Here is a 24,347-nt window from a genome sequence, read left to right on the forward strand (position 1 = left end):
GACAAGAAAGAATTAGATTTTTTTTTAAAAAAAAATGTGGGATTTGTTTTGCCAGTGGTTAGATAAAAGGGGTAGCTTAGGATATGAAAGATTATAGGTATGTTTAAGTAAATGATTGAAGATTACTATTACATATAAGAAAACATCTCTTTTATTCATTAAACAAGAAATTCAGTCCACTGAACATTCAAAAATACATCACAAATATTACTGACTGGCACTGACGGTTGATACGGGTTGCTGTCAGCATCCTAGATATCAATCAAATATATATTATTATTATTATTATTATTATTATTATTATTATTATTATTTAAACATGAAGCTCAGTCAACTGAACATTCAAAAATGCATCCCAAATATCACTGACTGGCACTGACGGTTGATACGGGTTGCTGCCAGCATCCTAGATATCAATCAAATATATTATTATTATTATTATTATTATTATTATTATTATTATTATTATTATTATTATTATTATTATTATTTAAACATGAAGCTCAGTCAACTGAACATTCAAAAATGCATCCCAAATATCACTGACTGGCACTGACGGTTGATATGGGTTGCTGCCAGCATCCTAGATATCAATCAAATATATTATTATTATTATTATTATTATTATTATTATTATTATTATTATTATTATTATGTTTTATTTATTAAACATGAAGCTCAATCAACTGAACATTCAAAAATGCACCACAAATATCATTGACTGGCACTGACGGTTGATATGGGTTGCTGTCAGCATCCTAGATATCAATCAAATATATAATAATAATAATAATAATAACAACAACAACAACTATTATTATTATTATTATTATTATTATTATTATTATTATTATGTTTTATTTATTAAACATGAAGCTCAGTCAACTGAACATTCAAAAATGCATCCCAAATATCACCGACTGGCACTGATGGTCGATTTTATAACATTTTATATAAGCAATTGACTCAGACAACACGCTATTCATTAAGCCCTTCAATATATTAAAGAAAAAAAAATGTATAAGTAACTTTTTTTAATTAAAAAAAATTAAAAAGAGCCTGGGCTTTTAAGCTACCTGATCTACCTCGCAGGGTCGGCGTGCGCGGGGCCCTGGGAGCCGCGGAACGCTCCCCCCGCCCCCCGCCACGGGCTGCACCATCTGCAACCTGGCGCCCGCCACTCGCCCCGCCGCTTGCCCCCTGCCGCCCGCGGGCTCCCGCCGTCCCTTGAACCGGGGTGTTCCACCGGCCAAGCCGGCCCGGGATTCCCGTTCCGCGGGCGGAGGAGGAAGAAGGCTTGCCGGAGCCTCGCCCCCACCGCCCTGCGCTCCGACGAGGCGGCGCCCGCGGACGGGGCTTGGCGGGCGAGGCGAGGCGAGGCATCTCGGAGGGCGCCCGCGGGGCAGCGGTGAGTGGTCGTTGTTGCTTGAGGTGGGTAGTTCGGAGGGAGATTGCAGCCTGGGCGACGGGGCGAGGGCGCCTCTGAGCACGTGCAGAGCGCCCCTGGCTTGCTTAGTCCCGGGTCGTGGAAGAGGGGTGGGTAGGGGGACCTCGCAGCCAAAGCGGGCTGGGTGCTTGAAACGAGTTCCCCGGGGAAAAAGCTCCGCGCGGATAGCTTGCTCGCATCCTCCGGGTCAGCTGGAACACGCGTTCGGGGTGGGGTCGGCGGGGTCTGGAGGTTGTGGGAACGCGGACGCTTGGCTTGGAAGAGGGTTTGACAACTCGAAGACGGGAAAGGGGGCGGGGGGGGGGCTTTAAACTCCTGGAGCTGGGGGAATTTTAGGAGTTGAAACCCACCGACCCACCCTTAAAAGTTGCCAATGCCTCCTTGCCTGCCTTAGAAGGTTGTGCGAACCCAGGAACGCGGCGCAGGGAGGGTCTCTCATTTTGCAAGACAGAGCCGGGGGAGGGGGGAGGAGGGGGGTGGGTTGCGGACGGACCCAGGTGTGTGAAAGCGCGCACGTGTTTCTGGCAGTCAGGAGGGGGGCACCGACGCCAATGGATTCTCAGCTCCGAGCGAGCAATCGGGCCGTGGGAAAGACGCGCGGGCGCGAAGGTACACATATAGGCACGCTTATTGATAAAGGCTTTTGTGGTTTCTGCAAAGGTCTCTGGGGGAATGTTGAAATGCACCTGAGTCAGAAACCTGGCTTCCAAAAACACCTGGATCAACTAACTTGTGAGCAGGAAGACTTGGGGGAATCACCCCAAATACGCTCCCTCTCCCTCTCTCCCCCCCTCCCTCCTGTCTATCTATCTATCTATCTATCTATCTATCTATCTATCTATCTATCTATCTATCTATCTATCTATCTATTATTATCTATCTCTCAATCATCTCTACCTACCTACCTACATCTCTCCCTCCCTCCGCTCTCGCTCTCTCTTTTATTATGTCTCTATCTCTCCATCATCCCTCTATCTCTCTACCTACCTACATCTCTCCCTCCCTCCCTCCTCCATCTACCTACCTACCTACCTACCTACCTACCTATCTATCTATCTATCTATCTATCTACGGTATCATCTTCTATCATCTATCTATCTTTTATCTATCATCTATCTATTATGTATCTTCTATCTTATCATTATCTATCTATCTATCTATCTATCTATCTATCTCTCTCTATATATCAATCATCTATCATCTATCATTTATCATCTTCTATCTCTCATCTATCTATCTATCTATCTATCTATCTATCTATCTATCTATCTATCTATTATCTCTCTATCTCTCAATCATCTCTACCTACCTACCTACCTACCTACCTACATCTCTCCCTCCCTCCCTCTTTCCCACCCATCCTTCTCCATCTACGTACCTACCTGTCTACCTATCTATCTATGGTATCATCTTCTATCATCTATCTATCTGCCTATCATCTTTTATCTATCATCTATCTTATCATCTTCTACCTATCATCTATCTATTATCTATCCTCTATCTTATCATTATCTATCTATCTATATCCATCCATCATCTGTCTGTCTGTCTGTCTGTCTGTCTATCTATCTATCTATCTATCTATCTATCTATCTATCTATCTATCTATCATCTTCTATCTATCATCTCTCTGTCATCTATCATCTATTATCATCACTTATCTATAATCTATCAATCTATATCATCTATCTATCTATCTATCTATCTATCTATCTATCTATCTATCTATCTATCAAATCTATCATCTTCTATCATTTGTCATCTATCATCTGTCTGTCTGTCTTTCTCTCTCTTAGTCTGTGACCTGTCAATCTGCTTTCCCCCATGCAGGAATTGTGCAGCCTTACAACATATTTTATTTCATATTATGTTGTATTACTTTCTTTTGTCTTATTTTTTGTCTTTTATCTTTTTGTTTTGTTTCATTTTATGATTCAGTGCACAGCCAGCCAGATGTTCAGACCGAATGAGGCAGTTTTTGTCTTACCTGTCGAGACCTTCCCAGGAATCTGGGATAGGCAGGTGTGGATGCTTTATGGTGTTAGAGGTCATCTTAGGATATAAGCGGTTTTATTTTATTTTACTTAATTTTGTTTTATTCGTTTTATTCTATGTATTTTATTTTACATTATATTTTATTTTATCTTATTTTATCTTATTGTTTATATTTATATCTTATTTTATTTATGCGTCACTCATTTATACGTCAATCGCTCTGATTTTTACAAACAGCATTTGGGGCCCCTAAAAGCTTTGCACCCCTTTGTCAGCCAGCCTCTTTTCAGGGGCTCCTGTCCATCTCTCTTTGGCTCTTGGTGCGTTTAGAGGCACGTTGCGGTTGTATTTACACACCCGTCCTGGAGTGAGTGGAAATCGTAAATGGTGAGGTCAGCGAGGGAGGAAAACCAGGAAATAAAAGCGGTCAGAACTTCTTTATTCACGGAACAGATCAGAGGGATAACAGGAAATTTGTGATAGTGGGGAATGGATGCACGCACGCGGTGGATCCGGAATTGCATAGCGTCTGCCAAGGACAGGGGGCTGGACTAGAAGACCTCCAAGGTCCCTTCCAACCCTATTCTTTTATGTTCTATGTTTGATTTGGCTTTTAAAGTAGCACACCGATCAACTGGTTTTCATCCTTGTTTACACCACGGGAGGGAAAAAAACAGATGTGCCAGCTTGGGAATTCTTGGATTTGAAGTCCTCCCATCTCAAACCAGCCAAAGTTGCGAAACGCTGTTCTGGAGAGATGGCAATAAAATTAATCCCTCGAGGCACGCGAAGGAGAATTGCACCTTTTAAGGCAGAGGTTGTTTTCCACAAATTTACGAAACTCGGAATGTGTCAAGTTCACCTGAGCAGTCACAAGCTGTAACAACCTGAGGGTAAATTTCCTATCTTCCGGGTGTACTAAAAACACAGGTAATATATCTTAGAAGGCTGAAATACGCCTCCCATTTCCCAGTGGTTTTTTTTTAAGTATTGTCAGTTTAAGAGTTGTTGTTGATGGATAGATGGATGGATGGGTGGATGGATAGATGGATGGATGGATGGATGGATGGATAGATGAATAGAATAGAATTAGAATTAGAATTAGAATTAGGAATTAGGAATTAGAATAGAGTAGAATAGAACAGAAACAAACAGAAACAGAAACAAGAATTAGGAATAGAATAGAATAGAATTCTTTTATTGGCCAGGTGTGATTGGACACACAAGTAATTTGTCTTTGGTGCAAAGGCTCTCAGTGCACATAAAAGAAAAGCTACATTCGTCAAGAGTCAAGAATCATCGGGGACAACACTTAATGATAGTCACAGGGTACAATAAGCCATCAAATCATACTAGGAAACAGTCAATATAAATTGTGAGGATACAAGCGACAAAGTCACAGTCATACAGTCACAAGTGGGAGGGGATGGGTGATAAGGAGTGATGAGAAGATTAACAATAATAGTAGTGCAGACTTTGTAAATAGTTGGACAGTGTTGAGGGAATTATTTGTTTAGCAGAGTGATGGCATGGGGGAAAAAATAGTCCTTGTGTCTAGTTGTTCTGGTGTGCAGGGCTCTATAGCGTCGTTTTGAGGGTAGGAGTTGAAACAGTTTATGTCCGGGATGTGAGGGGTCTGTAAATATTTTCACAGCCCTCTTTTTGACTCGTGCAGTATAAGGTCCTCCATGGAAGGCAGGTTGGTAGTAATTGTTTTTTCTGCAGTCCTAATTACCCTCTGGAGTCTGTGTCTGTCCTGTTGGGTTGCAGAACCAGGACCTTGTAGGTCATCTAGTCCAAACCTCCACCCAAGCAGGAGATCCCACACCATTTCTGACAAATGGCAGTCCAATCTCTTCTTGAAAGCCTCCAGTGATGAAGCTCCCACAACTTCTGAAAGCAACATCTGTTCCATCAGTTGATTGTTCTCACTGTCGGAAAGTTTCTCCTTATTTCCAGGCTGAATCTCTCCTTGTTCGGTTTCCATCCATTATTCCTTGTCTGGCCTTCGGGTGCCTTGGAGAATAGTTTGGCCCTGTCGTCCTCTCTGGGTGTTCTGACCCAAACCTGGTTCCAAGAGAGAAAACACAAGACAAAGGCAGCAGCACAACCTTTTAATGTTTCATCTATGAACCCTGTTTCTTCACAGATAAAAAAGGCTGCTTCCAACTAATTAGCTCCAACAAGAAAGAGCCTTGTCAAATTTTTGCAAGGCTGCAAAAAAAAAAAAAAAAAAACAGATAAGAAATATTTCACAACACAAGAATCTTCAAATATCAACTCTAATGTCCACGAGGCTGAGTTTCAAAACATCTTTGCTTCCTGCAAAGAACACTTGCTGCACAGCTGCCTTGGGGCAGCCTTACTCCCGAGTCGCCTGTGCTCCTGCAGTTGCTTCTTCTTGCGAGCAGCCCTGCGCACGCTTGGCACAGGCTCCTCAGGAACCTCCTCATCGCTGCTGCCAGCGCCCCACAATCTCTGAAGGCAGCGTTCCACTCCCTGATGGTCCTGGCCCCTCACCTGAGTCCTCGCTCTCCTCAGTCGTCTGCACCTGCTGCCGGCTAACCACAACACTGGGGCAGCCCCTCCCTCAAATATTGGAAGACTGCTATCCTGTCTCCCCTGGTCCTTCTCTTCACTTCACTGGTTGAGCAGAGGGTTGGACTAGAAGACCTCCAAAGTCCCTTCCAGCTCTATTCTGATTAAGTTGTTCTCTCTACTCTGGCTGGTGTCAACTTTGAAGGGGCCCAAGCGCCGTGTTCTTTGGAGGCCTGGTTTCCTTTTACTGTTAACTCATCCAAGAATAATTGCTTCCTCCGGGGAATTCCCCTGCATAACATGACCGGAATAAGTGGGACACACAGTTTTACGATTCTGGCTTCCAGGAACATGTCTGCTGTTACGTGCTCTGTACTTGCTTATTAGTCACCTTTGTTGACTCCAAGGGATACGCAGGTGCCTCCTCCAGCACCACAGCTCAAGTGAGTCAATTTTAGAATAACAGAGTGGGAAGAGACCTCGGAGGTCATCTAGTCCAGGGGTCGCCAACCTTTTGGACCTCAGGGACCACCAATCTCATAATTTTAAATCCCAGGGACCACTAACCGGTTCTGTGGGCATGGCCTAATTTGTGGATGTGGCTTGGTGGTCATGTGACTGGCTGGGCATGGCTTGTATGTAAATATTATAAATATTTATATAAATATCGATTTTTCTATAAAACAAAAGAGTCACTTTTACCCAAAATCAGGCAAAGCAGGCAGGCAGATTGAGTTGCTCACAGAATCATTCAGGTGATCTATCTATCTGCCATCGGCTAGCTCAGTCTGTCACATAAAATTTGCTTGCCGTGAGTCTGCACTGAATAACGGAAACTTCAGTCCTAAGGGAGGTTCGGCTGTGCTTAAAAGCAGAGCCGAAGATCTAAAGACTAGCTAGAAAGCAAGAAATCCAAGGATTTCCTGCTTCCTAGCTAATCTAAATCTCCTGGCACAGCAGAACAGCTGATGGTCGGAAAAAGGAAAAATAGCAATTTAGCAGGAAAGTTTGCTGGGTATGGAGTGAGTGGGTGGGGAAGGTTCCCGCGGGCCATGTGGGCGGCGCAGCCTTGTGTTTCTACGCAGCCTGGATTAATTGCTTTGGGGGGGTGTTCTGGGGGTGAGATTTCTTTGCAGCCCACCGAAATTTTCTCCTGGCCCACCAGTTGGCAACCGCCGTTCTAGTCCAACCCCCTGCCTAGGCAGGAAACCCTACACCTGTTGGAAAAGATTCCAAATAACAAAAACTTGGATCGGTGAACACACATAGATTTTATTTGTAAGCTTAACTCAAAGCATACAAAAGGGGGAAAAAAAGGCTGTTTGCAAAGAGCGGTAGGATCATAGCTTAGCGCAACGTGAGGTTTGAACTAAGAACCACACCTCAAGATGTCAAAACATTACATTTTATAGTTTTTCTAGCCCTATCCACCCACCCACCCACGCCCCTCCTACATCAACCCAGTGACCGAACACAACTAATCTGAGATGCCAACATCATCTCCTTCGACACCTCCCAATGACCACCCATCACATATTTTGCCAACAGGGCTTTTTCTTATCTTATTTGGCATTAAGGAATGTCCCTTTAACAGGGCCTCTTTCTTGCAATGTTTTCATAGCAGTGTACATTTCTAAGTGTCAATTAAAGTCATTTGTTATAAGGAAATCCATAACTTGTTTCCTAGCTCCTTACTTTTTTTTGTGTTATTATTACAATCATAATACAATATTTATTTCATTATATCACTTTACATATATACATAGCTGTATATACATTTATCCTTATTTCCATTTCCCCTTGTTGTTTGTTTAATCGGTTTCACTGGACGTCTTTGCTTCCTTTTTATACAACCATTTGTACCAGATATCTCAAGTTGTAAAAAAAAACTCCCTAAAACTTTCTAACGGTCTGAGAACAAAGAAATATCTATTTTCTAACACCACACATTCAGCACATTTTCTTTCCAGCCATCTTAGAACCACATAATGATTATATGCATCTCTAACATATTCACCTATGCAAAGGAAAAGTCTGGTTATAATTTTAAAATCCCAAGGTGCCAAGATTAAACTTAAGCAGACGCTTTGAAAAACAAAATCTAACTTCAGTTGTTCAAGGAAGCTAGGGTAATGTTTATCTTTTATTTTCTCTTCTCCTGTTGTCCTCCTAATTGATCACTTTGGTTTTTGTTATGTCAAATGTGTGTGTGTATTGTGAGATATGTACCAATTCCTGGAGGAAATAGGGTTGATACAGGAGGATATAATTGATCGCAGGTACATGTTTAACAATGCGTAAATGCATTAGAAAATATATTTTCAAGACAGTAAATGTCTATAGAGCAACTTGATATACTATTCTCTGCACCTACGTTTTAGTTTTGAATTTTCTCATTTCTAACACACCCACTTCAGACAAATGGCTGTCCAGTCTCTTCTTGAAAACTCCCAGTGTTGGAGCATCCATAACTTCTTGTGGAAAGTTGTTCCACTGATTAATTGTTCTGACTGTCAGGAAATTCCTCCTTAGTTCAAGGTTGCTTCTCTCCCCGGTTAGTTTCCACCCGTTGCTGATTGTCCGGCCTCTTCAGGGTGTGGGAAGAAAAAAAAAATATAGGCTATTGATCTATCAGATTCCACAAGGCCCCTGGATGATAGCAGACCCCAGAAGAAAAGAGACAGGAACCGAAGTTTTAGATAGGATGATTTCAAAATGTACCAGAACTATTTGTAATCCTGCTGAGCTGTTGCTGTGGAGTGTGATTTTTTTTGCAAAGAACGTAGTTTTGAAAACCGTGAGAAATAAGAAAGAGAAAGTAGCCGATAGATAGAGGTTTGAGATGTACACGGGTGTATGTGGAGACGGTCTGTCAGCAAGAAAGAACACGGAAGTAAGTTGTGAAATGCGTGCAGAAAAGTATATAAAGAATGTCTTGGGATGTGTTCACGGCCATTGGCCATGGCTACTCCTTGCCAGACTCAGCCATGTCAGTGGACCTCATTGCAATGAGTTATTTGATATAAGCTGTGTTACCATGGTGGTTCATATTCCAAATTGCTCACAAAATAAACCTTTGATCTCTAAGTAGGATTTATTGCCTGTGGTTTGTCTGTGTTCCTCTTTTATTGAATTATTTGACAAGGAACTTTGGAGAATAGCTTGACTCTCTCTTCTTTGGGGCAACCCCTGAGATATTGGGACCCTGCTATCATGTCCCCCCGATCCTTCTTTTAATTAAACTAGACATCCCCAATGCCAGCAACCGTCCTTTATATGTTTTAGCCTCCAGTCCCCTAAAATCATCCTGGTTGCTCTTCTCTGCACTTTTTCTAGAGTCTCAAAGTCTTTTTTACAGTCTGGTGACCCAAACTGGATGCAGTACTCTAGGTGTGGCCTTACTAAGGCTTTACAGAGTGGTATTAGTACCTCCCTTGATCTCGATTGTATCCCTCTGTTGATGCAACTTAGGATTGCGTTGGCTTTTTTGGCGGCGGCTGCACACAGCTGGCTCCTATTTAAGTGGTCCTCCACTAAGACTCCGAGATCCCTCTCATAGCTACTACTACTGAGTAAGGTACCACATATACTGTACCTGGGCATTTTGTTTTTCCTGCCTAAATGTACAACCTTACTTTTCTCACCATTGAATTTTTCTTCCTGTCCTAGTTTTTTTAAGGTCCAACTTTAATAACCATAAGTATTATAATACTTCCACTGTTTAATTAACAATTAGGACAATTAGCCAGTGCAACAGCTTCCTTTCAGAGCTTGTGGGTGCTGCATCACTGGAGGATTTGAAGAAGAGATTGGACGGCCATTTGTGTGAAAGCCTAAGCAGGGGGTTGGACCAGATGACCTCCAAGGTCCCTTCTGGCTCTGTTCTTCTACGTTCTGCGAACTTCATCTCGATTTGTGTCACGCTTATGATTTTCATTGGTCCTTCTGGCCCTACGCCCCACCCACCCACGGACATGTGGTTGCTCCCAAGTGACAGTGCATTGTGTATATGTGCATGTGTGTGTATTGTGTTACTAATGTCATCAAGAACATTTTGTCTCGAGGTGATCTGCTTTGAGTCTTCCAAAATGGAACAGCATGTGAGCTAAAACAATAGAAAACAAGACAGTTGATTCATTGCCCCATAGATGGACCATCAAATGTTTGGAAACAACCGATGTCGGTAAAAACATTAGTATGTTTGTAGGAAAAATAACAAAGCAGTGGAAATCAGAACGGGTGATTGGAAGTGAAAAACATGGGCTTGTCAAGATGAGAAGAGCCATCACCCCGACTGTTTGTCCTTGCCTTGCTCCCAATTTCAGTGATTTTTGCAGAAAACAAATCTTGGTTTCAAAGTCTGTAGAGATTCTCCGTCCTTCAGGTCACAGTTGTTCCAGAGATGCTGTTTCAGGAGGCAACTGGACTTTCTGGTTTTTTCTTCTTTTTTCCAGTTTTGATCGCCACGATATCAAAAAGATGTTGAACCAAGATCAAGTGAAGTTCTAATACCGCTTTAGAACGCCTTAGTAAGACCACACCTGAAATACTGCACCCAGTTTTGGTCCCCACATTATAAAAAAAAGATGTTGAGACCCTAGAAAGAGAGCAGAGAAGAGCAACCAGGATGATGAGGAGACTGGAGGCTCAAACATACCATGGACGGTTGCAGGAACTGGGCCTGGCTGGTCTAGGGAAGAGAAGGACCAGGGGAGACAGGAGAGCATCTTCCAATATTTGAGGGGCTGTCAGAGAGGAGGAAGGGGTCAAGCTATTTTCCAAGGCCCCCGAAGGCCAGACAAGGAATAATGGATGGAAACTGAACAAGGAGAGATTCAACTTGGAAATAAGGAGACGTTTTCTGACAGTGAGGACAATCCACCCATTGAACAGAAGTTGCCCTCTGAAGTTGTGGGTTCTCCATCACTGGAGGTTTTGAAGAAGAGATTGGACAGCCATTTGTCTGAAACGGTATAGGGCAACAGTCACCAACTGGTGGCCCATGGATCACTGGAGACCCACAGGAAAATGATTTGCATTTTCTATATTGCACTAAATACTATATCTTTTTTTTTTAAGAAAAATTCACATCCGTGGTCCGCGGGATTTAAAATGATGAATTGAGTGGTCCCTGAGCTCCTGGTCTAGGGTCTGTTGCTTGAGCGAGGGGTTGGACTAGAAGACCTCCAAGGTCCCTTCCAACTCTGCCGTTCTGAGAGGCTCAAGAATTGCAGCCGTTGTCGAAGGAGAGCTGTGTTAGCCAGAAACCAGGCGGGGTTTGACGGAACCGACTAACCCTTTTAGGAAGAGTCAGGTGCCTGCCAGGAGGAGGTGATCCCATGATCCGGTCTTCCAGGGCATTCAACCAAAAGAAGACTGTTTGGAGGGCGGATCTCGGTTTGTCTGGAAGATAAAAGACTCCTTCACGGTGCCTGCTTTTCATTTTACGCAGGGCTGCAAAACAGCGTCTGCTTTGGGCTTTGCGTAACCGTAGAGACAATTTTTGCAGCCGTCCTTCAGTGAGGAGTGGCCCAGACAAGCCCTCAAAACATACGACCTCCATCAGGACCAGGATTTCCGTCGCTAAGCAAGTTGTTCAGTGAGTGGTGCTGATTTTGTGAGCTTATTTTTTTTTTTTTTGCTGTTAAGCAAATCACTGCAGTTGTGGAGGGAAGACGGAAAATTAGCAGGGGTGTGTGTGTGTGTGTGTGTGTGTGTGTGTGTTTGCGTTGAATTGCACAAAAGAGCCCTTGATTCTTGCAGCCCTCAGGAAGTGGTCGGGAGAAGTGAAACTTAAGATCTGAAACTGGTCAGACTGGTTATGTTTTTTTGTCAAAAGAGCTTAATCTAGACTTTGCTATTTGGGGAAATAAAAAAAAGTGAGGTTAATTGCATCTTGCGGTTCAAGAGACTCCCGTCTTGAGCATTTTTAGCCTGCAAAGAGTAAGATAGATAGATAGATAGATAGATAGATAGATAGATAGATAGATAGATAGATAGATAGATAGATAGAATTCTTTATTGGCCAAGTGTGATTTTTACACACAAGGAATTTTTCTTGGTGCAAATGCTCTCAGTGCACATAAAAGAAAAGATACATTTGTCAAGAGTTAAGAATCATCAGGTACAACACTTGATGATAGTCATAGGGTACAATAAGCAATCGAATCATACTAGGAAACAGTCCATATAAATCACAAGTATACCAGCGACAAACAGTCACAAGTGGGAGGAGATGGGTGAAAGGATGGGAGGATTAATAATAATAGTACAGACTTTGTAAATAATTGGACAGTGTTGAGTGAATGAGTTGTTTAGCAGAGGGATGGCGCTTGGGGAAAAAACTCCCCTTGTGTCTAGTTGTTCTGGTGTGCAGGGCTCTATAGTGTCGTTTTGAGGGAAGGAGTTGAAACAGTTTATGTCCAGGATGTGAGGGGTCTGTAGATACTTTCACAGACCTCTTTTTGACTCGTGAAGTATATACAGGTCCTCGATGGAAGGCAGGTAGGTAGTAATTATTTTTTCTGCAATCCTAATTCCTCTCTGGAGTCTGTGTCTGTCCTGTTGGGTTGCAGAGCCAAATCAGACACTGATAGAGGTGCCGATGACAGACTCCATCCTTCCTCCGTAGAACTGTACCATTGAATGCAACGGGACTTCGGTTTGAAGGAATGGTTACCCTCGTGTCGGTGTGACCAATCCCACCCAGTTGTGCAAATTTACGCCGGGCAATCAATCAGCTTTTGTTCTGCTGTTTGACAGGGACCTTAAGTGTTCCCACCAAGCAGGTTCATAACAACTTGCCTGATCCAAGAACGGCATGAATTATAACATTTTAAGGCTGATCTCTTGGAGGAGAAATATATCTATATCTATATCTATATCTATATCTATATCTTTCTTCTGTATCTTGTTTGTCTTTCTTAACAGAGTAACTGAGTGACAAAGCTGGAAGGCACCTTGGAGGTCATCTAGTCCAGCCCCCTACTCAAGCAGGAGACCCTACACCATTTCAGACAAATGGCTGCCCAGTCTCTCCTTGAAAGCCTCCAGTGATGGAGCGTTCACACCTTCTGGTGGCAAGCAGTTCCACTGGTTATTTTTTTTCTCAGGAAGTTTGTCCTCCATTCTAAGTTTCTTTTCTCCTTGATGAATTTCCACCTGTTGCTTCTTGTCCTGCCTTCTGGTGCCTTGGAGAATAGAATAACAGAGTTGGAAGGGACCTTATAGGTCATCTAGTCCAACCTCCCCCCCACAAGCAGGAGACACTACACAATTTCTGACAAGTCTCTTCTTGAAAGCTTCTAGGGATGAAGGTCCCACAACTTCCGAGGGCAACTTTTGTTCCATGGGTTGATCGTTCTCACTGTCAGAAAATTCCTCTTTATTTCTAGGTTGAATCTCTCCTTGATCAGTTTCCATCCATTGTTCCTTGTCTGGCCTTCAAATATGCTTTGGAGAATAGCTTGACCCCCTTCCTCCTCTCTGTGGCAGCCCCTCCCTCAAATATTGGAAGATGCTCTCCTGTCTCCCCTGGTCCTTCTCTTCCCTAGACTAGCCAAGCCCAGTTCCTGCAACCGTCCATCGTAGGTTTTAGACTCTAATCCCCTCATCATCCTGGTTTCTCTTCTCTGCACTTTTTCTAGGGTCTCAACATCTTTTTTATAGTCTGGTGACCAAAACTGGATGCAGTACTCTAGGTGTGGCCTTACTAAGGATTTACAGAGTGGTATTAGTACCTCCATACATCTTGATTGTATCCCTTTTCTAATGCAATTTAGGATTGCATTGGCTTTTTTGGCTGCTGCTGCACACGGCTGGCTCCTCTTTAGCTGGTTGTCCACTAGGACTCCAAGATCTCTGTCCCAGTTCCTGCTATTGAGCCCGGTTTCACCCAGTCTATGTGTGTGCTGTTGGTTTTTTTTTGCTTAAATGTAGGACTTTATTTTTCTTTATGTCGAATTTCCTTTTGTTAGATAGGTCCCAGTGTTCGAGTCCGTCAAGATCCATCTGGACCTTGAGGCGATCTTCTTGGGTGTTGGCTATGTTCTCATTGTCAGAAAGTTTCTCCTTATTTCCAGGTTGAAAAATCTCTCCTTGTTCAGTTTCCATCCATTGTTCCTTCTCTGGCCTTCAGGTGCTTTGAAAAATACCTTGACCCCCTCCTCCTCCTCTCTGTGGCAGCCCCTCAAAAACTGGAAGACCTCTATCATGTCTCCCCTGGTCCTTCTCTTCCCTAGATTAGCCAGGCCCAGTTCCTGTAACCGTTCTTCATATGTTTTAGCCTCCAGTCCCCTAAAATCATCCTGGTTGTTCTTCTCTGCACTCTTTCTAGGGTCTCAACTTCTTTTTTTTATAATGTGGGGACCAAAACTGGATGCAGTATTTCAGGTGTGGCCTTACTAAGGCTTTGTAAAGCAGTATCCAAACTTCATATTATCTCGATTCTGTTCCTCTCATAATGCAGCCTAGGATTACATTGGCTTTTTTGGTGGCTGCAGCACATGGCTGGCTCATGCTCCAGTGATTGCCTCCTTCTCACATCGAGGCAGGTCAAGAAAAATTGTTTTGGATCTCAAAAGAAGCAGAGAGATACAGATAGTCCTTGTTATATGACGGTCGTGGTGCCTGCCCATTATAGTCATAAAAATGGGTTAGTCACGTGATCGACCCGATTTTTACATCTTCTTTTTAAAACCACGGCCGTTAAGTGAATGTGCGCAGTTGTTAAATGAAGCCATGTGTTGAACCAGCATGGCTGAGGAATTCTGGCAGTTGAAGTCCACGCGTTTTAAATTTGAGAAACAGACACTAAGAGGAAAAAAACCTGCACCCTTTAAAAAAAACCTGTAATGCCCCGCAGGGACGGGCCAGGTTCTCCAAACACACACCTGGAGGCCAGGTATGGCTGTTATCGCTTCTCAGGTTACTAAGATGATTGGGAAAGAGAAAAGTAAGATCAACAGGAACCGGATCTGCGGGAAGTGGGGGGTAAATAAAAGACTTTGATAGACGATCTTGAGATTAGGGATAAAAAGGGAAAAGGAGTGGACATTGCAGAAGGCAGGAACAAGAAAGGATCGAATATAATAGGCTTTTGAGTGCTTGGTAAATTGAGAATTACCGGGAACAGGGGTGGAGTGGGTGACTGTACCATACGCTTAAGACCACACCTAAGAGTACCGCATCCAATTTTGGTCACTACGAGGTAGAAAGATGTTGAGACTCTGGAAAAAGTGCAGAGAAGAGCAAGAAAAAGGATTAAGGGACTGGAGGATAAAACTTGGAGGAACTGGGGACGTCTCATTTAATGAAAAGAAGGACTTAGGGGGGGACGATAGCAGTCTTCCAATATTTGAGGGGCTGCCCCAAAGAAGAGGCAGTCAAGCTATTCTCCAAAGCACCTGAAGGCCAGACAAGGAACAATGGATGGAAACTGATCAAGGAGAGATTCAACCTGGAAATAAGGAGAAACTTCTTGACAGGGAAGACAATTAACCAGTTGCCACGGTTGGAGACCCCTGTCCTAGAGGTGACCTATGGTCTCATCCGTTATTATTACCTTTATTGTCAGAGTACAGCATGTGTGCAATGAGGTTGGCTGAGCCTCCCTTCGTGCGCAACCCACACACACACACACACAACTCACAGTGAGAACAGAAGTCCCTAACACAGTGCCAATCTTACTACCCATTGCACAACACACCGGTCCCACAAGTCTGTCATGCTATGCTGACATGAAGTTATTTTCCATTCAGGAGTCTGATAGCCCACGGGTGGAAACCGTCCTTCAGCCCGTGTTCTGACCCAAACCTAGTTCCAAGGAAACCAACACCAAACAGAGATAAAAGCAAAACCTTTTCATGCCTCTCTGCGAGTTCCGTTCCTTCACGGTTAAAAGGCTCTTTCAAACAAATTGTCCCAGATAAGAATGAGCTTTGCCAAGGTTGTGCAATGCTGCCAAGAGCGGTAGATTAAATTGTAAGGAAATAATCCAAACCAAATGTCTCCAAATACAAACCAGGATAGTCTGAACGTCCACAAGGCTTGAAGTGCAAAAACGTCTTTGCTTCCTGCAAAGAATCCCGGTCTCTCAGGCTGGCTTTTATCCCTTAAGGGATAAGGGCCATTTCCTTGCAGCCTTACTCCTGAGTTTTACCTGTGCTGCTGCCGCCGCTGCTTTTTCCTCTGAGCAATTTCCTGCGTGCATGCGCACCGGGCCCAGGCTCCTCGGGGGCCTCTTCCTCATTGCTGCCAGCCCCCCACAAGCTCCAAAAGTCGCACTCCATTCCCTGATGGTCCTGGCCCCATCCCTGTATCACATGCAGGTCCCTCACCTGAGTCCTCGCTCTCCGCGGCCTCAGCCGTCTGCACCTGCTGCGGCGAACCACAACAGCCTGTTGGTGCGGCTGGCTCTGCTCATCTATCTCCTACCCGATGGTAGGCAAGTGAAGAAGGGCTGACCGGGGTGTGAGTCACCCCTGAGGATTTTCCTTACTCTTTTAAGGCAGCGAGCCCTGGCGAGGTCATCTAGTGGTATCAGGGAACAGCCCACAACATTTTGTGCTGTGCTTACCATCCTCTGTAATGTCTGTCCACGGCTGTCAAGCCAGCATACCACACCGTCATGCAATGTGAGAGAATATTGTGGGCCGGTAAAAGGAGGCCCACTTTATTCTTTCGCAAGACCCTAAGAAAATGGAGTCTCTTTGGGGCCTTCCTGGCCACCTGGGTTGTATTGATTTTCCAGGTGAGATCTTCACTGAGGTAGATTCCCAGGAATTTAAAGGGGGAGACTCTCCACACAGCCCCCCCTTCCTCTCTCTTCTTCTGGAAGTCTGACACCTTCACTTTTGTCTTGCTGATGTTCAGGTGCAGGTTGTTTTCTGGGCACCATATCTAGGTCCCTGCGTGTCACTACCCTGTCGGAATCTGATTCCGAGGGGGCGGTTGGACAGCTGACAGAGAGTGGGAGTGTGGCTCTGTCTGGTGGCTGTGGAGGAAACTGGGGAAGGGCACAGTCTGGCTGGGCATTCAGAGGAAGACCCAGGCCCACCCCTTCTGCATCCTAGGCCACACAGGGAGGAACGGAGAAGGGAGCAACGTGGGTTTCTGGGGGAGAAAAGGGCCCTGATTCCCTTCATTAGCTGCAGCTGGGAAAACAGGATTTTAAAAGGGTGTTTGCGCACAGAACCTTGCTGGAAGCAAAGCGTGCATTATCTTTGTTTGTCAAGTCCTGTCTTAGTTCTGGGCATCCTCCCAACAGCGTGTGTTTTGTTATCTTTTGCAATTCCTTATCCTGCCCTGTCTCGTTCATTGCTGCAGCAAAATTGGTTTGTGTTGGTTTTTATTTATAATTTAGATCTACTTTGGGTTCGGACTGAATTTCTTCCCTTTAAAAACTATTCTTGGGAGAGTTTTTTTTCTCTCCAGCCGATGATAACTGGACTTTGGGGGCCAAGTTGGAGGAATTAAAGGGACTTTACCTATTTTTGTGACTTTGTTGCTTTTGTGCCACGCCATATGGAGTCTCTTTTGGGCCTTTCTGCCCACCTGGATTTTCCAGGTGAGATCTTCACCGAGGTAGATTCCCAGGAATTTAAAGGAGGAAACTCACTCCACACAGCCCCCCTCGATGTCAGGTGGAGCAGGTTCCTCTCTCTTCTTCCGGAAGTCTAAACACCCATCTCCTTTGTCTTGCTGACGTTCAGGTGCAGGTTGTTTTTCTAGGCACCGTATCCAGGTCGTTGCAGATGGAGGGGCGGGGCGGGGTTCCTTCCTCTCCAAGTTTCTCACCAGGGAATCGGTTCCGTTCTCTGGGGAGGAAGGGTGATAATTCCGAAATGTCCTTCTCTTTTGCTGCACCAGCATTGTCCCGAGACCAGGATGGCCTCTAACCACACCGAGACCTGGTTCCAGAAGCTGGACGTGATCTTGAAGCTCTTCAACGGTACCATCTCCCGCGTGGAGCCCTGTTCCCGGCTGGGCAAGGCCGACCAGGAAGGGAAAGACACTTACGCTTATATGTACATCGTTTTCATGATGGTCCTGTTTGCTCTGACGGTTGGCAGCCTGATCCTAAGCTACACCCGATCCCGAGAGGCGGTGGACAAGCCCAGCGACCCCTACCACATATACATCAAGAACCGGGCGAACATGATCTGAAGGGAGGAGGCGACGTGAAGGAGCCACGGGAGTCCTCGCGGGCCTTTCGGTCAGCCGTGAAAATGGCGTTCGAGTCTCGAACTCGGGACTGGAGGAACGTCTACGTTCCAAGGAGCGTGGAGAGAGAGAGAGAGAAAAAAAAAATTAAAAATCTGAGGGGTTTTAAAAGCAGGCTCTTTAAAGAAGGGACTGACGTCACCTGCCTTAAATGACCCATTTATAAAGTTTTGTAAAGTAATTTTTTAAAAACTTTCCTAATCTGCTTCTTCCTATCAATAAACAAATTGGAAGGTGGGAAGGGTTCAAAGTATTTATTTATTTATCGGTTAATGGAATGGAATGGAGAGAATAGAATAGAGTAGAAAATAGAATAGAATTAGAGAATAGAATAGAATAAGAATATAGAATAGAAAAAAAGAATATAGGAGAGAAGACAAGGAGGAGAATATAGAAGAGAGAAGAGAATATAGAAGAGGAGAAAAGAGAAGAGAAGAGAGAAGAGAAGAGAATAGAGAATAGAAGGAGAATATAGAAGAGATTATAGAATAGGAATATACAAGAAAATATAGAAGAGAAAAGAGAATATAGAAGAGGAGAAGGAGAATATAGAAGAGATTATAGAAGAGAATAGGAATATAGAAGAAAATATAGAAGAGAATAAAAAAGGGAATATAGAAGAGGAGAAGGAGAATATAGAATAGAACAGAAAAGAGAAGAGGAGGAGAATAGAATATAGAAGAGAATAGAAAAGAGGATAAAGAGAAGAGAAGAATAGAATGTAGAATAACTATTGTCATTTTGAACATAGACTAATTGGCATACATTAAAAATGAAATTCCGTGGCATACAGCTCTCGAAGGATCACCACCTCCAATGGAACACTATATAACCACGACAAGATAATAAAAAATAATGAAAAAATTATGTATATAGCCACCTACACGACACAGAGAAACAACGCAGTCTAGTTCGGGTGTTTACATGTTTATGGCGAGAAAAGTCAACCTTTAAAGATTTGGGTAGATGCTATTTTTCTGCAACGCAATTGGACAGAGATGCTCTCTCTCTCTCTCTCTCTCTCTCTCTCTCTCTCTCTCTCTCCCTTACACCCACTGTTATATACAGGTAGTCCTCGTCTTACGATCACAATGGAACCCGATCATTCTGTTCCTAAGCCAGACAGTTGTTAAGTGAGTGATGCCTCATTTTACGACCTTTCTCATCACAACGGAATCACCGCAATTGTTCACAACACGGGGGTTAAGCAAATCCGGTTTCCCATCGACTTCACTTGTCTGACGGTCGCAAAGAGGGGATGATGTCTTTCTCTCTCTCACACACACACACACACACACACACACCGGGACGCTGCAAGCCGTCGTAAATATGAGTCGGTTGCCAAGCGACTGAATCTTGGTCTCATGACCCTGAGGATGCTTCAGCAGTCGTAAGTGTGAATAAAAAATGGTCCTATGTCACTTTTTTCAGTGCCTTTGGAAACTTTGACCGGTCACTAAATGAACCGTCATAAGTTGAGGACTTCCTGTAGCTAGTTAAAAATGAGATGGCCGGGCATTTTGAGTGAGGGGCAAAGTGCCAGTGGTAGAAAACAATTTGTGTTTGGAGGAACTTTTAATTTATTTATTAAAAATATCTCGCAGAACTTGATCAAGTTCTTGCATTTCGCAGCCTGCAGTCTGGAAAACTCTGGGAAAAAAACAAATAAATCTCCCTGTGTTAAAACTTGGCCCAAAGGATCAAGTTTTCTGGATCAAAGAAAGGAAAACAAAACAGGACAAATGATTTATGTATCTGGGGAGCCCAACCCGAAGTAAATCATTGCAAAAGTTGGCATCTAGTTTATTGCCCTTATTTTTGCTTCTTTTTTCCTTTTGTTGTTCGGAGGTTGGCTGTGGCAGAGTCACCTGGAGGATGGGACTGGTTTACTCCAAACTGAATGAATGGATAACTAACTTTTTGATAAAGAAAAGGGGAGAGAACTGGGACCCGCCGGTTCTTCCTGGCTGCAAAGGAGCATGATTAAAAACTAGCAAAATTTCCCGTAGGCCCACAGAAAGAAGAAGCTGCAATCCGTGAACACTTTTGAAATTCTTTATTTATAGTGTATTCTTTTGAAGTGAGAACGAACTAATTCTGGGTTTTCTATCACGTATTGGGGGTTTGTAGTCTTCGTTTGATGTGTTCTTCAGGAGGTGCTTCTAGAGAAAAGGGAAAAGAGAGAGAGAAACATACACTGTACATATACATATACATACATGCACACACATATACATACATACATACAGTAAATACAGTACATACATAGAGATAGAGATATAGATAGATAGAGAGAGAGAGAGAGAGAGAGAAATAATTAGATATAAATAGATATGAGATAGAAATAAAGATATATTACATAGAGATAGATATATAGATATAAATTGATAGAGAGGTAGATGATAGATGATAGCTAGGTAGAGATAATTAGATATAGAGATAGATAGATATAGATAATTAGATAGACGATAGATATAGCTAGCTGGAGATAATTAGATATAGATAAATTGATAGAGAGGTAGATGATAGATGATAGATAGCTAGGTAGAGATAATTAGATATAGAGAGATAGATATAGATAATTAGATAGATGATAGATATAGCTAGCTGGAGATAATTAGATATAGGTAGATATGATAGAAATAAAGATATATTACATAGAGATAGATGTATTGTTATAAATTGATAGAGAGGTAGATGATAGATGATAGCTAGGTAGAGATAATTAGATATAGAGATAGATAGATATAGATAATTAGATAGATGATAGATATAGCTAGTTGGAGCTATAGCTATATCTAGCTATCTAGATATAGATAGATATGAGATAGAAATAAAGGTATATTACGTAGAGATAGATGTATAGATATAAATTGGTAGAGAGGTAGATGATAGATGATAGATGATAGCTAGGTAGAGATAATTAGATATAGAGATAGATAGATATAGATAAGATGATAGATATAGCTAGCTGGAGATAATTAGATATAGATAGATATGAAATAGAAATAAAGATATATTACGTAGAGATAGATGTATAGATATAAATTGATAGGTAGATGATAGATGATAGCTAGCTAGAGATAATTAGATATAGAGATAGATATAGATATTAGATAGATAGATGATAGATATAGCTAGCTGGAGATAATTAGATATAGATAGATATGAGATAGAAATAAGGATATATTACATAGAGATAGATGTATAGATATAAATTGATAGAGAGGTAGATGATAGATGATTGCTAGGTAGAGATAATTAGATATAGAGATAGATAGATATAGATAATTAGATAGATAGATGATATAACTAGCTGGAGATAATTAGATATAGAGATAGCTATAGAAAATTAGATGATAGATGATAGCTAACTAGAGATAATTAGATTTAGATAGATATGAGAGACAAAGATGGATAGATTATAGATATATATAGATATAGAGATAATTAGATAAATAGATACCTAGATGATAGAGATACTGTAGATAGAGATAGATTGATAGATAGATATGATAGACATTATGCAATATTCATTCAATATTATATTTGTTGAACTGGTTTCTTTAAGACCAAATTTAGATTATAGTTGTAGCTTGTTTTGGGGCCTTTTGCTGGAAAATAGAATGAAGGGATTAATATTCATTTCATAGTAAATAAATAAGAAATAAAAGAGTTGTGGCTTTTCTAACCACTTACGTTCTTGGATTGGCCACACGAGGGCAGCACGGACTGAATCTTTTCGGAGACCTTTTGTGATCTTACCTCGGCCATCGAGTTCCCGGCTCCCAGCAGATTCCAGCAGTAGTTTTAAAAAACAACAACGATCCGGCGGTTTTCAGTTCTGTAGCAAAGAAAGACAAGAGTTGGAGCACCGCTACGAAAGCCCTCCCTCTCATCGCTACTCCAGGTAATCCTCACTTAACCACCAGGTGCTACTTCTGGCCTCGTCCCGAAGTTACAACTGCTGCGATTGTCCCTGTGGTCGTTTGCCCTTACAACCGACCCCAGAGACGCTGCAGCTGTTGCCCTACCTATCTCCTTCCATCCTCCCCCCCATGGGGTCCTGGAGGCTTCCTCATCCCTGGGTCCCCCCAGGTAAGTCTCCCCTCTTACCCACCCCCATCACCTATCATCCACTTACCTTCTTACACCATTCATCACCCATCATGCACTTACGCGCATTGACTTTTCAAGATGTCCGGAGTTTTCTGCAGCACTCTGCACTCTGGTCAGATACCTGGTTTTATTCCAGATGTGGCTGCCATATTTCGACCGGATGCTTTGATTTCCGGTCCCTTGGAAAAAAGATGGCGGCTGATTCTGCAGTGGCCCGATGGGGCCGTCCGATCTCTTCCACACAGTGCTTCAGAAAGCTCCGCTTAACGACTGATTTATTTTTCATTTAACAGCCGCAGCCAAGAAAGAAGGGCGGCGGTGGGAGTCGTTAAAGTGAGGTTCTCTAAACAACGGCTGTCCTACGGGCGGGAGTCTAAAGTGAGCTTCCTTAACGGCTGCACGGGTAGCCCTGGTCCGATGGCCACAACGGAGTCCAACATTTCCATCGCTAAGCGAGGCAGCTGTTAAGCGAGTTTTGGCTCAGTTTAGGAGCTTTCTGGGCAAGGTTGTTAAGCAAATCACTGCAGTCATAAAGTGAATTGTGTGGTTGTTAAGCGAGTCGGGCTTCCTCCACTGACTTCGCTTGTCGGAAGATGGCTGGGAAGGTTACAAAGGGTGATCAAGTGACCCCTGGGATGCTCAGAGGTGGAATTCAGCCAGTTCTGACCGGTTCTGGAGAACCGGGAGTGGAACTTTTGAGTAGTTCAGAGAACCGGCCAATCCCACTTCTGACTGACCCCGCCAACCCCATCTCTTCTCCGCCTCCCATCGAGTCCCAACTGTTCGCCTGGGTTTTCTTTGGTTGCCCTGCACAGGAGAACAGAGCTGGAAAGCAGGTCAGTGGGGTGGGGTGGCAAGAGGGATTTTGCAGTATATCCTTCCCCTACCACGTCCACCAAGCCACGTCCACCAAGCCACGCTCACAGAACCTGTAGTAAAAATATTTTGAATCCTACCACTGGGGACACTGCAACAGTCATAAGTACATGCCAGTTGCCCAGCTGTCGGAAGTTTGATCCTCTGACCGTGGGAACGCCACAACGGTCCTAAGCGTGAGAACGGATCCCAAGTCCCCTTTCGTCAGCGCTTGGTAATTTTCAGCGGTCCCAACGTGAACATCGTACGTCGACCACTACCTGCCTTTAATTTTACTAGGCTGCTTTCGATCGAAACGTTGCGGTTCCGTTCTCTGCGGGATGGTTTTCATCGTCCTTCCCCATTGGTTCCTCACCCTCGTAAGTTGCTCAAAAGTGGCGCCGGGAGAAAACAAGACACTAACGAAGAAATGTGGACGAGCCCGTTCTGCTAGGCAGGGAAGCTGACCCGATTAGCCTCGCTAGAAAAATTCACTCTGCCACAGTCGCCTCGGACTTCCGGATGCTACCATGGCACTGGATCACGTCCATCACCAACTTTCTCATGGGGATCCCTTCCGGATTGGGGTGGGGCGGGGGTTCTAGATCGGTTCTGATGCAGCCCACCGCTCCTGGAAGAGCCAGCTGCCTGTCCTGGTCTGCCATCCTTCCCGTGGATGTGGGTCAGGTTTGGCGCGCGGCCCCTGACTGTCGCCTCCGGACAAAGCCAGTCACTATCCTATGGGAGACCGGGGACGATGGATTCCAACGATGGGTCAGCGAGGGATCCGGTGCTTCCCAGTGTCCCTGGGAGAACAGGCGCTCTTCCCTGTCCAAGTTGAAGTGGGTCTGGCTTCGGAGCGCGATGGAGGGGCCCCCGCAAGCATCCTGGACCATCTGCATGGCCTCCATAGCCGCCACGCGGACCGAAGGATCGGGGTCATGCTGCAGTTTGGAAAGGGCTGGAAGAGATAGAATTAGAATAGAATACAATAGAATAGGAGAGGAGAGGAGAGGAGAGGAGAGAATGGAATAGAAAGAAAGGAATAGAATAGAATAGAATAGAATAGAATAGAATAGAATAGAATAGAATAGAATAGAATAGAATAGAATAGGAGAGGAGAGGAGAGGAGAGAGAGAGGGAGAGAATGGAATGGAATGGAATGGAATGG

General features: G+C 43.7%; 2 protein-coding genes across 6 annotated transcripts in view; one reads left to right on the forward strand and one right to left on the reverse strand.

Moving 5' to 3' along the window:
- Nucleotides 1-1,231: 1,231 nt before the first annotated feature.
- KCNE3 (potassium voltage-gated channel subfamily E regulatory subunit 3) lies at nucleotides 1,232-18,439 on the forward strand. 5 transcript variants are annotated; one of them, XM_026723400.2, is made up of 2 exons: nucleotides 1,232-1,408; nucleotides 17,849-18,439. In XM_026723400.2, exon 2 carries the CDS (start codon nucleotides 17,867-17,869, stop codon nucleotides 18,143-18,145), a length of 279 nt encoding a protein of 92 aa, XP_026579185.1. In that variant the 5' UTR covers nucleotides 1,232-1,408; nucleotides 17,849-17,866; the 3' UTR covers nucleotides 18,146-18,439. The 5 variants fall into 5 exon arrangements, with proteins under 5 accessions (XP_026579185.1, XP_087793969.1, XP_087793971.1 ...); XM_087937843.1 differs by having other exon boundaries at nucleotides 1,322-1,431; XM_087937845.1 differs by lacking the exon at nucleotides 1,232-1,408 and adding an exon at nucleotides 2,161-2,179.
- A 5,420-nt stretch (nucleotides 18,440-23,859) lies between these two features.
- Nucleotides 23,860-24,347, reverse strand: part of LOC148125215 (maestro heat-like repeat-containing protein family member 7) — a 44,867-nt gene continuing 44,379 nt past the window's right edge. The window contains 1 exon segment of the mRNA XM_087937874.1: nucleotides 23,860-24,137. Coding sequence (XP_087794000.1) covers nucleotides 23,860-24,137 — 278 coding nt within the window.

This window comes from Pseudonaja textilis, chromosome 7 (genome assembly GCF_049901715.1).
Source record: "Pseudonaja textilis isolate UNSWEBS1 chromosome 7, rPseTex1.2, whole genome shotgun sequence".
Taxonomy (NCBI): domain Eukaryota; kingdom Metazoa; phylum Chordata; class Lepidosauria; order Squamata; family Elapidae; genus Pseudonaja; species Pseudonaja textilis.